Source organism: Panthera leo, chromosome D4, assembly GCF_018350215.1.
Source record: "Panthera leo isolate Ple1 chromosome D4, P.leo_Ple1_pat1.1, whole genome shotgun sequence".
NCBI classification, from domain to species: Eukaryota; Metazoa; Chordata; class Mammalia; order Carnivora; family Felidae; genus Panthera; species Panthera leo.
Genome location: NC_056691.1, coordinates 33,830,809 through 33,845,884, shown reverse-complemented (window position 1 = coordinate 33,845,884; position 15,076 = coordinate 33,830,809). Strand labels below are relative to the sequence as shown.

Sequence of the window (15,076 nt, the reverse complement as noted above, 5' to 3'; positions counted from 1 at the left end):
GGGGTTAACTCACTTTCCCTGGATCACAAACCTAGTAAATAAGGAAACGCAGGTTTAAATTAAAGAATTCAGGAGTTCCAGCTCCAGGTTTCATGTTTTTAACTACTACTTCTCAGAACTACCTCTTAGGATGGCTGAAGTCCCCACTTTAATGTCAGCATGAACACAGATCATCCATAACATGAGCTCCAGGCATGAAACTTCCAGTGCTTGGCATGGCTACAGGGAGTAATGAAGCATGCATAGAATGAAGATGGATGTTTTGATTTTTCCCCAGGGTATTTGTAGCATTTTGAATCAGTGTCATTCCATTGTGTCATTTTAGGACATGATTATTTCTGGGCTACAACCTGAAACTTCCTACTCCCTCACCGTCACAGCCTACACCACCAAAGGAGATGGTGCACGAAGCAAGCCCAAACTGGTGTCCACCACTGGGGCAGGTAAGCATTATCTGTGCTTATATGTGCCTTGAACATCTTCCAGGTGACAATAATATTAATTTTCCAAATAGTATGTTGAATTCTATCAGAAACAATAAGTGGGCTGTGGTCAACTTTTGTGTTTTTTGATATATAGTTCAGAAGAAGCAAAGCAAGAACATACTTTTCCCAAATTATTCGATCAGTTATTCAACAAATATGTTTTTGAGCACTTAGTAGATGTCAGGTACTACCCCCAGTACTGGGGATACAGCAATCAACAAAACAGAAATATTCTTTCCTCCTGAAACTTATGTTCTGAGTAGGGCTAGATAATTAATAAATAGACAAATGGAGATATATATATATATATATATATATATATATATATATATATATATAAAACATCAGTAAGTGACATTTTCAGAGAAGCTGAAAAATAAAGGTGTGTGGGCATTAAGGATAGGATAGCCCCTAGGGGCCTTTGGAAAGAGTGATTGGATAAGGTCTCTTAGAGGAAAGTTATTTGAGCTGAGATACAAATGATGTGGAAGAGCAAGTCCTATGAATGTCCAGAGGGAAGATCATGTGGACAGAGATGTCACTTGTTAGCTTCAACACCTCTCAGCAGCAGACCCTTTTAGAAGAGCTGCCATCTTGAACTGGGTTGATGACTTATGATTTTGTGTTTTTTGCCATTTTCACCTCCTCAGTCCTTGAAGTGGGAATTCTAAGGGGCGGGGGGCGGGGGGGGGGGGGAAGCGGCAAGTCACATAAAAGATCGGAAACAGAAAAATGAAAAGCAAAAATGCTACAAAATGTCAGATTGCTCCTCTCTGAAGAACAAAGTTTCTTAATGCTCTTTAGAGTTAGTTTGATCGGCTCCCATTAGGAAAAGCCAGCATGAAAGAAGACCTGACATTGTAAAACCAATAAATTAAGACATAATTACAAAAGGATTCTCCTCCAATCCCTTTATATAGCAATCTCCCATGGAACATTTAAACTATGATTTGATTTACTCCTCCTGAATCGCTTCTCACACAACTTTTTAGGAACACACCTCTATGTAAAGGCATAAAGCAAAGAACAGCTGTGATGTTGAGTACCCTCCTGGGTGCCATGCTCACTGCCAAATTTGTCTAAATGTCATAAGATTTGCCTCACTTACATCCTGCCACCTGGAACTGCCTCAAGCAGCAGGATTACAGATGGCAAAACTCCTTTAAGGCAATGTCTTCTGGGCTTTTTTTTTCCTTTTTTTTTTTTTTCTTTCTTTTTTTTTTTAAAGAATAGCATTGTATCGAGCTAATTTAATGCCATGCTTAGGAGATACATGTTCAGTGGGGGCATGCTAAATGACGATGGAACCAGCCTCTATTGAAAGGTAAACAGCCAAGGGTAAACTCCTGAAACTGAATCCCAAAATGAAGAAAATACACTTCTTTCACCTATATTTATAATTGTGTCTTAATGAGTCTGAGATGTCTTACATAAAGTATCAAACTCCTGTTGGCCATAAGATAGGGATACCATAATAAGGACAAGAAAGTACAGAATTTATAGCCAAAGGATGTGACTCCCAGAGAAAGAAATAACATTGTCTTTTTTAATAGCTAAGACTGGCTCATCACTTTTTAGTGGCTATACAAAAAATTATTTAGAATCGTGGATCTTATTCACAGAGAGGATTATTTTGGTGTTTCCATTTACAATTTTAGGTCTTTCTTAATCAACAGAGACTTGAATATTGAAATAGGTGATGCTTATTTTAGATATCTGTACATTTATTGTGTTTATACTGCCCAGCCGAGCCTATGCTGAAGGTGTGCAAATCCAGATTTATAATCTCTGTAAGAGAAAAGAAAAACGGAGTTTTGTTTTCAGCCAACCTACTAGTCAAAAAGCATTCCTTAGTCATGGTTTCTCCACAGGTATAAAGTATAGACAAAAAGTACAAATTATATCCATAATAACTCAAAGCAACATGATTTTGTACCTATTAAAAAAAAACTTATAAGCAACATAATAGTATCATTAAGTATTTGGGCTATGGATTCAGATGAACCCAGGGCTGTCTTAGAGCTTTCTCATTTATTACACATCTGACTATGCAGCTTTCTATCTCTCTGGGTGTCATTTTCTTATCATAGAAAATTAAGATAATAACTAATCAGAGTGTGTAGTCAGGAATGAAAAATGTAAATCAAGTGAGATCCTTCATCTTAGCACAGTGCCTGGTACATTACAGGTACCCAGCAATTAAATATGTTATGACCATGATTCTTATTAGCTGTATGTATCTAATTAGCTAATCTTTACTCACCCTCATTTCTCTGTGACATGAACCTTCATATGTGGGAATTTTTTTTTTAATTCCCTTAAATTATTGTTTCAATAAATCTATTTGTGTCTGTTATCAAATTCTGGTATTTCAGCCTACCTTAATAATTAAGTATGGGGGCGCCTGGGTGGCTCAGTCGGTTAAGTGTCCGACTTCGGCTCAGGTCACGATCTCGCGGTCCGTGAGTTCGAGCCCCGCGTGGGGCTCTGGGCTGATGGCCCAGAGCCTGGAGCCTGCTTCCGATTCTGTATCTCCCTCTCTCTCTGCCCCTCCCCCATTCATGCTCTGTCTCTCTCTGTCTCAAAAATAAATAAAAACTTTAAAAAAAAAAAAAAAAAAAAAAAAAAAAATAATTAAGTATGAAAAGAAGCATATTTCTACAAAGGTATATAGACCAAGGCTTTTTTTTATATATAAATAAAGAAGTGGGGATTCCCATAGAGTGGTGTTCCTATTCAGTAGTGATTAAAGTGTGAACGTCTGTGTTGGTTGGTCTCAGCACTCCATCCCATGTGTTGCAGTTCCAGGGAAACCCCGGCTTGTGATTAACCACACTCAAATGAATACTGCTCTCATTCAGTGGCATCCCCCGGTGGACACATTTGGACCTCTTCAGGGCTACCGTCTAAAATTTGGCCGGAAAGATATGGAGCCACTCACTACTCTTGAGTTCTCTGAGAAAGAAGACCACTTTACTGCTACAGACATCCATAAAGGAGCATCCTATATCTTCAGGCTCTCAGCCAGAAACAAAGTGGGCTTTGGGGAAGAAATAGTGAAGGAGATTTCTGTTCCAGAAGAAGTCCCAACTGGATTTCCTCAAAACCTCCACTCAGAAGGCACCACTTCAACGTCTGTCCAGTTATCCTGGCAGCCACCTGTCCTGGCAGAAAGAAATGGCATTATCACCAAGTATACTCTTCTGTATAGGGATATCAACATCCCTCTTCTTCCAATGGAGCAGCTTATTGTTCCAGCTGATACTACTATGACACTCAGTGGCTTAAAACCAGATACCACATATGATGTAAAAGTACGTGCTCACACGAGCAAAGGGCCCGGGCCATATAGTCCCAGTGTCCAGTTCAGGACACTTCCTGTGGATCAAGGTAGGATTTGTCTGCTTATGGCCTTCCTCCTTTAAAGGAATGTCGGTCTTTGGAAATCAGTATTTTGAAGCTATAAATAACTGATCGGACCATTCATATTAATAGGTTCAGCAAAAGCAAAACAGGTAAAGTATGTAAAACTTAACATGTTTTGGATGCCTTAGATTTCGGTTATAGAATGCCAAGCAAGTCTGGCTGACAGCACCCAATGTTCTCAGGTAAGGAAAATACAATATAGTTGACTGAATTGGAGGTAAAAGAGAGATCTTTATGAGAATGGGATAATAAAATGAATAGTGTAAACAGGTAGGCAAATCACACTTGTCTCTCTGATCAAAGTAGACAGCATCTAACTTAAACCCGATTGTCCATGGTGGAAAAGGACAGGTCATATGTTTTTAGGAGTAGTTTAAATACAGTGTTTTTCCTTTTCCAGCAGTGTTTGCAAAAAATTTTCATGTCAAAGCAGTAATGAAGACTTCAGTGCTGTTGTCTTGGGAAATTCCAGAAAATTATAATTCTGCCATGCCTTTCAAAGTAAGTTCTTTTTCTAATTTGTAAGATATCATGGTTGTAAAAGGGGGGTGCAGTTCATCTGGGTAAGTTACTTGGAAAGCATACACACCACTTTGATTCAGCCACACAAACTTGATTTTCTCATTTGTGGCTTCCACTCAAAGGATAAAGCAGGAGCCACCTAGGGGTGGCATTACTTGTCAGTCATCTTATAGTTCCAAGATAAGTGTTTTACATCTAAGCTAGTGCTTTTGTTTTCCTACCAGACACTGAAATTTACATGGTTTCTATCTCTTTATAATGCAGTATCCTGGGATTTTAAAAATTTGTTTATTGGCCTGAATTCTTTGTAACTTTTAAACTCTAATTTGCAATTGAGAGCTACTGAGAGATGTTAACAAGAAGTACAAGTCTATGAAATGCAGAGAATAGAGAAACACTTTTGAAAACAAAAATATACTTAGGAACAGGACTAGAAATATTTAGAAAAAAGAGTGATGTGAATAATACCTTGAATATCTATAGCATATGTGCCTATTTTCCATTAAGATTATATGCAACCAACAGGTCAAATATTGAAAATACTGTACATTTTTGTGTATTTTTGATACACTTGGAACCATTATATAATAATGAAGTGAGAACCAAAAGAGAAATTGATACAAACTCTAGAATTTATGAAGGCTTCCAAGCTTAGGAATTTCCCCAAATTAAAATTGACCTGATATACATGTTCTATAAACAAGTACACATTAGTTGCGAAAACCTACATTGCCTCTCTGAGAAGCAAATCTCCCTGACTGGTTGTATGTCTCTAGATTCTTTATGATGATGGGAAAATGGTGGAAGAAGTGGATGGCCGAGCTACACAGAAGTTAATTGTCAACCTAAAGCCTGAGAAGTCATATTCATTTGTGCTGACAAATCGTGGAAACAGTGCTGGTGGGCTGCAACACAGGGTAACAGCAAAGACTGCACCAGATGTACTTCGTACCAAGCCTGCCTTCATTGGGAAGACCAATCTAGATGGCATGATCACTGTGCAACTGCCTGAAGTACCCGCCAATGAGAATATAAAGTAAGTTGACTGAAGGGCTGAGCTGAAGGATAGAAAAGTAAGGAAGTGAGAAAACTCAACCTCAGTATTATAGAGGTTATAAAAGAATCTATTGCTGGTAGAGTAAAAGATCCTTCTGTGAAAGATCTCAGTTATATTCAAGTTTTGTTGCACCATGTTCTCATGTTCATTGTAACACAAATTCTCATTAATTTAACATTGAGCATTTTTTCTTAATGTCTCAGGAATGATGTAACTTAGGAGAGATGGACAAATAGAGTACGGTCCTTGCTATAAAAAGGAATTTATGTCATAGAATACAGAATAAGGTGAATAGTTGAATAACACTGGTATTTGGCAAATATTGTAATAGTGAGGAAGTCTTAGAGTATGAAACTTAAAGACATTTTGGGAAATGAGATAGCACTGATACATGACACTGTTGTTTTAGATGTGTGCTGAAAGGAAATATTTCAAAAGTCAATGTTCAGAACGACATTGGAAAAACAAAATTAAAAAATGCAAGTTTTCTGTTTTAGATGGAGCACAGTGTAGAGGTCAATGGGCCTGAATTGAAAAAATAAATCTAGTCAATAAAGTGGTATTTATTGGTTGTATATAGCTAGTTGATTGTAGCCAGTGCATTTTATAACCAGTATACCTAGCTGGTTGTAGCCAATAGAAGAAAAAAAAAATATTTTCACTGCTATCTATTAAGTATGAGTATTGAGGTTGATCCTGGAGAACAAAAGAAGATGTGATCTGTTTTCAAAGAACTAACATAGACGTGCGTTGGTGGCTCAGTTGGTTGGTGTCCAACTTGGGCTTAGGTCACGATCTCATGGTTAGTGGGTTCGAGCCCCACGTCAGGCTCCATGCTGACAGCTCAGATCCCAGAACCTGTTTCTGATTCTGTGTCTCCCTCTCTCTCTGCACCTACCCTGCTCATGCTGAGTCTCTCAAAAGTAAACAAACATTAAAAAAATAAAAAAAAGAACTAGCATAGAGTGGGGGATACCCAGAAATAGACAGACATAATACATGCTAATGATAGAGTTATACTCTATTGTAAGAGCAGCTAACCAAGAATTAAATGGGTCAAGGAAGTTTCTCATTTAATCTTTAAGGACAGGTAGGACACATACAAAAAAAATCCTTCATTAGTGAAGGAAGGAAGTTATTTTGTAAGGTCTAGAGAAGAGAAGTGAGAGAAGTATACAAGAGTCAAGTTACACTCAGAACTTGGGACTATATCCTATAGACAATGGGAATTCATTAAAGCTTTTTATGCAGGAGAATGGCATGTACCATTTTATATAATACCTAAGTTTCCTTTTTTTTTCCATTTTAGGAAATATATATTGAGTACCTGCTACATGGTAGAGTATTGTGCTGCCTGCTTGCTTTCTCATTGCTTCTATCCCACATGATCATGTTTAGATGAAACTTAATATAAACGATTTGAAGGTCAAGAAGAGCCATTTATAACATAGTTTATGGGCCATTGGGATCTTCACATTTAGCAGCAATATGGTGACATAATTGGGACAGTTCTTAGGGAAGGTGGCTCCTGAAAGCATATGTTGGAAGGATCGGAGCACCATAGAGAAAAGTGTTGGGATGTCATTGCATAGTTGGTTGATTCTAAGTAAATGACAAGATTCTGAAATCAGAAGGTGATGAGGGAAATAGGATGCAGAGGCAGATGAGAGCAGTAGTGTAGTAGGAATTGGTAACCAATTTAATGAGGGATCAGTCAAAGGAAAATGTCATAGATGAGAGTTGAGCTTGGATGACAAAGTGAATGATGATGCCACCATTCATCGAAAGAATGAAAAATCAGGAAGAAATTGATGACTTCAATTTTGTGTATGTTTTACATGAGGTATCAGTGAAATATCTAGTTAGAGATGTGGGTTTAAAGAAATTGCTATGATTATAGGTAGAAAGTTGAGAATTGTTAACAGAGCAGCAATGGATTCATGGAAAGAGATGGAATCACTGAGACACTGAGGTGAAGACATGAAGCAAAAGGCTAAATAAAATAAAGGTCTCAGGATGAAAGAGCCAGTAAAGGACACAGAGTGGGATTTGTTACAGGGTTAAATGGAGAACCAAGCCAGAGCAAGTTCATGGCAAAAGAATTTTCAGGAAAGTGTATACTGTCAAGAATTTACAAAGGTCCAGAAAACTTAACGAAGATAACTGAAAAAAATCAGCAGTTAAAAAGTACAATTATAAACAAGAAGTTTTTAATGTACAGCCATGGTTGAAATTTAGGAAAATCTAATAATTGGCTACTTTAGACTTAGCTAAAACCAATTCTTCCAAAGGAAACTTTTTGTTCTTATTTATTTGGTGAAATAATTGAAGGATTTCAACCAGATGGCGGATGTTCCAAATGATTATGACTAAAATAAATTCACTGAGAAATAAGATCTCCTGTTTTTCGTCCACCCTTCTTTTTCTATCATTCAGAAAACTGGAAATGAGAATGGATTGTAAGTGTAATTTTTATCTCAACAAAATTGAATATGAAAGTGAGATTATGTTTATCCATTTTTGTTTAATCTATGGATTCTTTAAAAATCTCCCACCCTAGTGCCAAGCAATGTTTCAGGGATTTAGGAGAGATAATGCTGACTTTCTCACTGCTCTGACAAAACATAGTTAATTGGGGAATTTGGGCAAGTAGAGTCAGTTAAAGTGGAGTTTTAGGATAACAAGATGAGATGGATCAGGGAGGCCAAAGGAGGAGCTCCCAACCCCAGGTTAGTAGCTCAGGGAGGGTTCCCAGAGAAAGTGACATTGAAACTGAGGCTTAAAGAATGACAAGAGCCTATTGGGTCCATGGGAGTGGGGTTGAGGAGACACCATTTCAGGCAGAAGACAGCATATGTGACACTGCAGAAGCAAGAGAAAGACAAGCACTTGTCATTTGTCCACCTCTTACCCATCCACTAAAACATTCCATGTGCATCCAACAAACATGTATTCTATACATAGTGTATTGCCAGTGCCAGGTCTGGAAAACAAAAACATGACTGAGATAATATGGCAGAACAGATTTTTAAAAAATCATGTGAATATAATAGAGTCAGTATTGCCAGAGTTCCAGCCCAACTTGGGTATCAGGGGAGACATCTAGAAGGACCTGGTATTTAATATGAGTCCTGGAGGATGGGAAAGATTTAGAAAAGGTAAATAGTTGCAAACAATGGAAGAACAGGGGGAAGATACATAGTATAAATTTGATCCATTCAAAAACATGAACTGTCTATTCAGGGAAAGAGCAATTGAAAGATGAAAATAGTATAGTATAATTTGTAGTATTTGTTATTAGTTTGCAAGACTTAAAAAAAAAAAAAAAAAAACTCTAGTGGCTGTTAACCAAATTGGCTTGGAAGATTGTGTTAGACGTTATTGAGAAATGGTATTTTTGTCCTTTGATGGTAGATCTCTGGTTCATTTTCCAATTTCTGAATGAGTTGAGAATATTGCAGAATATAGTCTATCTTTCACTGCTTTTCTTTAGCTTCAATTTTTCTCTCTGTTTAATTTATATACTTCCTCCTCCTATATTTGAAATGGGAGTTGGGGAAAACAGATAAAACTTTGGTAACAAAGAGAAGAGACAATTATGATACATAAAAAGAAAGAAAATGATTTGGGGGTGGGGATGTGTTCTAGAAATGAATTAAAGATTCCCAGAAATATATTCTAGTTTCTCTGGGAAAAAAGAGCAAAAGACAAACTAGGAAAGTGTGGGGAAAGTGTCAGAACAGCAAGAAATCAAACGCAAATCTCCTGTTAGAAAAACAAACAAGCAAAAAACAACGCTAAACAACCTATGCACATTGGATTTTTTCAAAGGATAACACAGTTACCCGTCCAGTGTTCATGTGGCACAGCCCATTATCACAGGCAGCTGTGTGCCATGCTGTGCTGCTTGCCGCAGTTGGCAAGTTATGCAATGAGAAAGGAATGTGGCTTTTTGTTCAGTATGCCATGGGAGATATGAGAAGAGGAAACAGGATTGATACCACAGCTGTGGGCTGGGGTTCTAACTTTCATTTAGGTGAAAGTTATTTAGAAAAATACTTCCAATTTGTTTTCTGGTGAAATGCAGTTTTGGTGATTGAAAGACTGTTTTATCAACAGAAACCATGATTTTCTCATTTCTGGCCAACCTCACTTGGAAGTCTTGATCCCTACCCCCAACTTCTCACCACCCAGAAACAAATCTGTCTCTTGTAAATATAACACAGTTGTGGCTCATTGCCCCTGCATTCTTTCTTACTTGGTTTTTGCCTGGAGAAGTGCGGAGCTCCCTCAGGGAAAGGCTAAATTTCTTATGAAATAGACCTGTAGGTCCTGCAGGTTCTGATACCAAGAGTCTAGGGTGTTTCAACCTTCTACTTGGATAGATGTTTAGGGGGCAGAATGCCAGTCAAAAATCTAGCAACTCCATCATTCTCCTGAAGCAAGTTGTAGTGACAAAGGGAACTTCACTGACTTTATAGAGAAGGATTGTACTCTGGATGGTAAGGGAAAATGTACCACACAAATTTCACTAACACATAAGCTGCCAGAAGTTACTGAATGTAAGTTAGTTTCATAGTAATCATTTTATATTTATGAAAAACAGAAACAAATAAGAGCATTTTATGAAACGTTAAATGTCTTTGGTCTTACTAATTTGGCTTTCAGGTTGGCCTACTTTTTCTTCTTTTAAAGAAGATATTTTTGGAAGCATGGCTTATAAAGGTGCTTCATAAAACATGTACACCATTACTAGTTTAATGTATTTATATTATAGTCTGTTTAATATTTAATGAAAAATAATTTATTACACAGTTGTCAACTGCAGTGGTAAAGACTTAAATGTGTATAGTGCTTTACAGTTTACCAAAGACATTTGAATGTTTTCTTTAAGTCACAAAACCCTGTGAGGTAGGTATTCTCCTCATTTACAGGTGAGTAAAGTGAAGCTTAGGGATACTAAGTCCCCTGGCCACAATCATAAAGTTGATACTAAGAACAGTTATAAAAGTGACAGGGGGCTTGATAGTTGCTGTGCAAGGGCACTACACACATTAACTGGTGGAATCTTCACAAGAAGGCTGCTTCTCTTTTTATAGCTGAGGAAGTTATGAGGTTTACTAACTTGCCCTGGCCACATAAGAGCATAAACAGCGAGGAAAGATTTGAACCCAGGCAGTCTGGCTCCAAGCCCACATGTTGAACCATGCACATAGAATTTATTGGTCAGACCAGGACATTTTTTCCCCCTAGGGCAATTGATAAATAATTAAGAACTCAAGGACAAACCAGACACAAAGCTTAGAACCAGACACAAAGCTTAGAACCAGACACATGTGCCTGGTCATAGATAATGGAAATGTGTGTTATGGAACAATAAAATCAGTAGTTTGCCATGACAATTTAGATGATGAAAGGTAAAGGGAGAGGCTTCCCAGAGGTCAGCATTATCTTCCACCATTTTACAAAAAAGGAAAATGAGGCTTGAGGTAATTAAGGAACTTTAACTTGTCTGACAACTAGCTGAAATGATTGAAAACCTTAATTTAAACATAGAGTCTGGAAAGATCATTCAACCTGCTTTGGTTTTTCTATGGTAAATTAATTTGATTTAAACAATATATGCCCAAATAACCATGGTAAATTATACATATACGTATACACATACATATGTGTGTATGTGTGTGTGTATATATATATATGTATATATATATACATAATTATTTAAGGAATGACATTCACCATTAAATTCTGAGACAGATTTTGACCTCCTAGTTAAATAATGAGTTTGAGAATGCTAATATATTCTGCTAATAAAAAAAGCCTGGCTGAATTTGAAGTGGGACTGCCACAAAGAACAGAGCTTGCGTTCCCAAATAATTATATGGAGCTGGGCCCCTTGGTGATAACATATTAAATAAAATTAGTAAAACTTTACTTAATATAATTAAAATTCTGAAGGTTAGATTTAACTTATCTAATTAAATCTAATATACTGGGAAAACACAGCTTACTTTATAAGTAATCAGGGCATTTGCAGATATATTGATTCTGAAGTTATTTATTTTTCTACTAGTTTAATAGTTAAAGTCTATGTCCAAAAAAATGTGTTTTGAGCTTACACCTCCAAGCTTGACTTAAATTGGCAAAACATAGTATAAACTTTAATTTTATCCATATATAATAAGCTGATCTATATCCAAATCTTTTTTTCCATTTCAAGCAGGTTCTTTCAGATCATATGATTTGCTTGATTTGAACTTGCAGAGTACATCTTAGCTCTCCATTTCACTTCTCCTATCTGAATCATCTTTTTTCCCCCTTATTATCCCATGGGATTAGAACAAGGATCACTACTACATTGGTGAAGAAAAAAAAACTTTTGCAGTAAGAACTATTTTCTATAAACAGCATTTGGCTATGTCATTGCTGGTTTGGAGAAAGGAAAAAATGATGTATTGAGATTGAGAGTTGGAAGTTCTTTTTTTGTTGTTTTGTTTTTAAAGTTTATTTATTTTAAGAGAGAGATAAAGAGAGCATGTGAGTGGAATGGGACAGAGAGAGAGGGAAAGAGAGAATCCCAAGCCGGCTGTACACTGTCTGCATGGAGCCTGGCATGGGGCTTGATCTTACAAACCATCACGGCCTGAGCTGAGATCCAGAGTCAGAGGCTTAACCAACTGAGTACTCAGGTGCCCTGAGCGTTGGAAGTTCTAATGGAAGAGAAGGGCTCCGAATGTGTTTGCCTGACTGATTTAGAGACATATAAGTTCCCAAGAGCCACCTATCCCACCCACTTACACTTTTCAGTGGCAAAAGAAATTAGTGATCAAATGGCAAAGATGAAAAACATTTCAGGGAGGTTATATGTACATTTGCTTTAGCAATACATTACTTTTTTAAAAAATTTTTTTAACGTTTATTTATTTTTGAGACAGAGAGAGACAGAGCATGAACGGGGGAGGGTCAGAGAGAGAGGGAGACACAGAATCCGAAGCAGGCTCCAGGCTCTGAGCTGTCAGCACAGAGCCCAACGCGGGGCTCGAACCCACGAACTGCGAGATCATGACCTGAGCCTAAGTCGGATGCCCAACCGACGGAGCCACCCAGGTGCCCCAATACATTTCTAATATACATGTCTTAAATAGTATAAGAAATACAATAGGGTAATTGATCTAATCATCTAATCAGAGAGGTCAGAAAAGGTTTTTATTAGAAAATAAAAAGTAAGCTGCTATTTGAAGAAAGAGAGGAGTTAACTTTGGACTTGTGTAAGTGACAGAAGGTTCTAGGCAATTCCGTTTTCCTAGATCAGTGATCAAGAATGATCAAGGGTTTCACAACAGAATAGACCAGAGTAAGTTCAAGAAACTGAATCAGGGTTTATTTAACTCAGAGGGTGTGGAGAGATGTATTTAGTCAAGATTCAGCTGAGTCTTGTAATACTGTGTGGCCTTTATCCTAAGAGCAATGAGAATCCATTGGAATGTTTTAAAAATAGTAGTGGTACAATCAGTTGTCTATTGCAAAGTATAAATTTCAGAGTCTGGACTAAAGGGGGTTAAATTCAAAGACGAAAGAAAGTCAGGAGACCAAGATAGTAATCCAAGCATGAGACAATGATAGGAGGCTGGAATGGTGGCTGCAGAGATAGGAAGAATTGAATGTACTATAGATAGAGTATGGAAGTAATAGGACTTGGTGGCATATTGAATATGAGAGTGGGAAAGCGTTAAAGCAAATTGTCAATGATAACACCTAGGGTTATAGCAAATGGCATGTGGTGCAATGGTAGAAGGTTTATTTTGGAGATATATTCTTTGTTTTGTTTTAACCCCAGTAAATTTGTGGTAGTTTTGTGACATAGAAATGGAGACATGGAGTTGGAATTGGATAAACCTGTGGAGTCAGAGGAGCATTCTGAGATGAAGAGAAGAATCTGCAGATAATTTGCATCTAGGTCATAACTGATGCACTGAGCTAGAATGAGACATGTAGGAAGAAGGGGAGTAAAGAGAAATCCTTGACCAGATCTTGAGGGATTCCATTATTTAATAAGCTGGGTAGTGGATAATAAATCCTGTTGAGGAAATAAGGTTAATGTGGTGAGAGATGTAAGCAGAAAACCAGGAGAGCTGATTACAGAGAAATGGCTGAGGTTTCATGGAGGGTCTTGTTAACATTTACAGATTCTGCTAAGAGACCGCCTAGGACAAAAGTTAAGAAATGTCCTTTTGATGCAGTTCTACCAAGGTCACTGAGGACCCTGACATGGACAATATGGACAATGAGATAGGCTAATGAGGCAGAAGCTAGAATACAGTTGGCTGGAGACTGAATGGAAGACAAGGTAATGGAGAACACAGGTCTCCTCAGAATTTGGGCAGTGAGGGTAGGACAGTGAGAGAGTTGACTAGAGTGGAATATGGTTGGTTTGTTTTTTCAATGGCAGCTATTTATACAGGGTTGGAAGCTAATGGAATCCAAAAGGCAGGGAGAAGTTGATACACGAGAGAGAGAAGGGGTACAACATATAGTCAACTTTCTAAGACACTGGAAAATGGGAACCAATTCAAGAAAGTGATTGGTCTTAACAAATGGAGCTATGCCATCTACTGTGCCCAAAGGACAGATTATGGTTTACGGTCAGATGCAGGTAGCCTTGTAGTTCGGTACATGGAAGATGAGAGAATTTTAGTCTGAATGTTTATATTTTCTCTTTATTTAGATATAAGACCATCTTCTAGTGGGGAGGTAAGAATGTCAAAGGTTTGAGGCCAAAGGAGAAAGTTTAAAAACCTTGTACAAAATAAAAGGACGAGGCTATTAGAGGGGTTTGGGTGGAATGGCCAGGCAGCACTGAAGGCCTGAGTTTGCTGAATATGAATTTATGGAATCATTCTCCCCTGTGAATTATTTCTCAAGCTGTATGCTGCTCCTTGGGTTCAGGCACAGACAAGGGCAATTGCAGGTTTTAGCTAATATAGAGTGGAAGATGTGGGTTCTGGAGAAAAAGAGTCAAAGGTCTGAGAACCCTGGGTGGTGCATGGGTCAGCCCTTTGGAGCTTGAAATCACCCAGGATGATGGCAGAACATGGGAGAGAAGAAAGACTATTGAGTCTGGCTGTCAGGGGGACAGAGAAAAAAGAAATAGAGGGGAAAGAAAGGGGATTCTGAAGAGTTTTGTAAATGGCAAAAATCAGTGAGAGAAGAGCATAATGTAGCTGAAATATATGAGCTTAAAAAAAAAAAAAGGCGCTTGTCTTTTTACTTGCTTTTTGTTTTAGCTAAAGAGTGGAGGGGAAAATGCCTGTAATAAGCACCAGTGAGCCAGGAGGGAAACCCTAGGCCCTACATTTGAGGTTCATGGGTGGAAGAGGAGCATGAATAAACGGCCACCACATGAGAAGCCTGCGAGGGAAGCAGGATTGTCAGGGGAAAACCAGGTTTCAGGCAAGGCGAAGACATATGGGTGTTTACAAAGCCATGGTTGCAGAGAACACAGCTGAAATGTGTGGATTTAGTCCCAGGCAAGACTTTCTTATAATATGAAGTTCCAAACTCCCTAGGCCACATTTATTTCAAT

The 15,076-nt window shown here is 37.9% G+C and overlaps 1 protein-coding gene across 3 annotated transcripts in view; it reads left to right on the top strand.

The window, feature by feature from the left end:
* Positions 1–15,076, top strand: part of PTPRD (protein tyrosine phosphatase receptor type D) — a 516,904-nt gene that overhangs the window by 356,019 nt on the left and 145,809 nt on the right. For 2 of the 3 annotated variants that reach the window (XM_042912354.1, XM_042912356.1), the window contains 4 exons: positions 326–443; positions 3,288–3,875; positions 4,312–4,412; positions 5,210–5,469. In XM_042912354.1, the coding sequence (XP_042768288.1) occupies positions 326–443; positions 3,288–3,875; positions 4,312–4,412; positions 5,210–5,469 (1,067 nt within the window). The remainder of the gene's footprint in view (positions 1–325; positions 444–3,287; positions 3,876–4,311; positions 4,413–5,209; positions 5,470–15,076) is intronic. The other variant, XM_042912355.1, reaches the window with a different exon arrangement.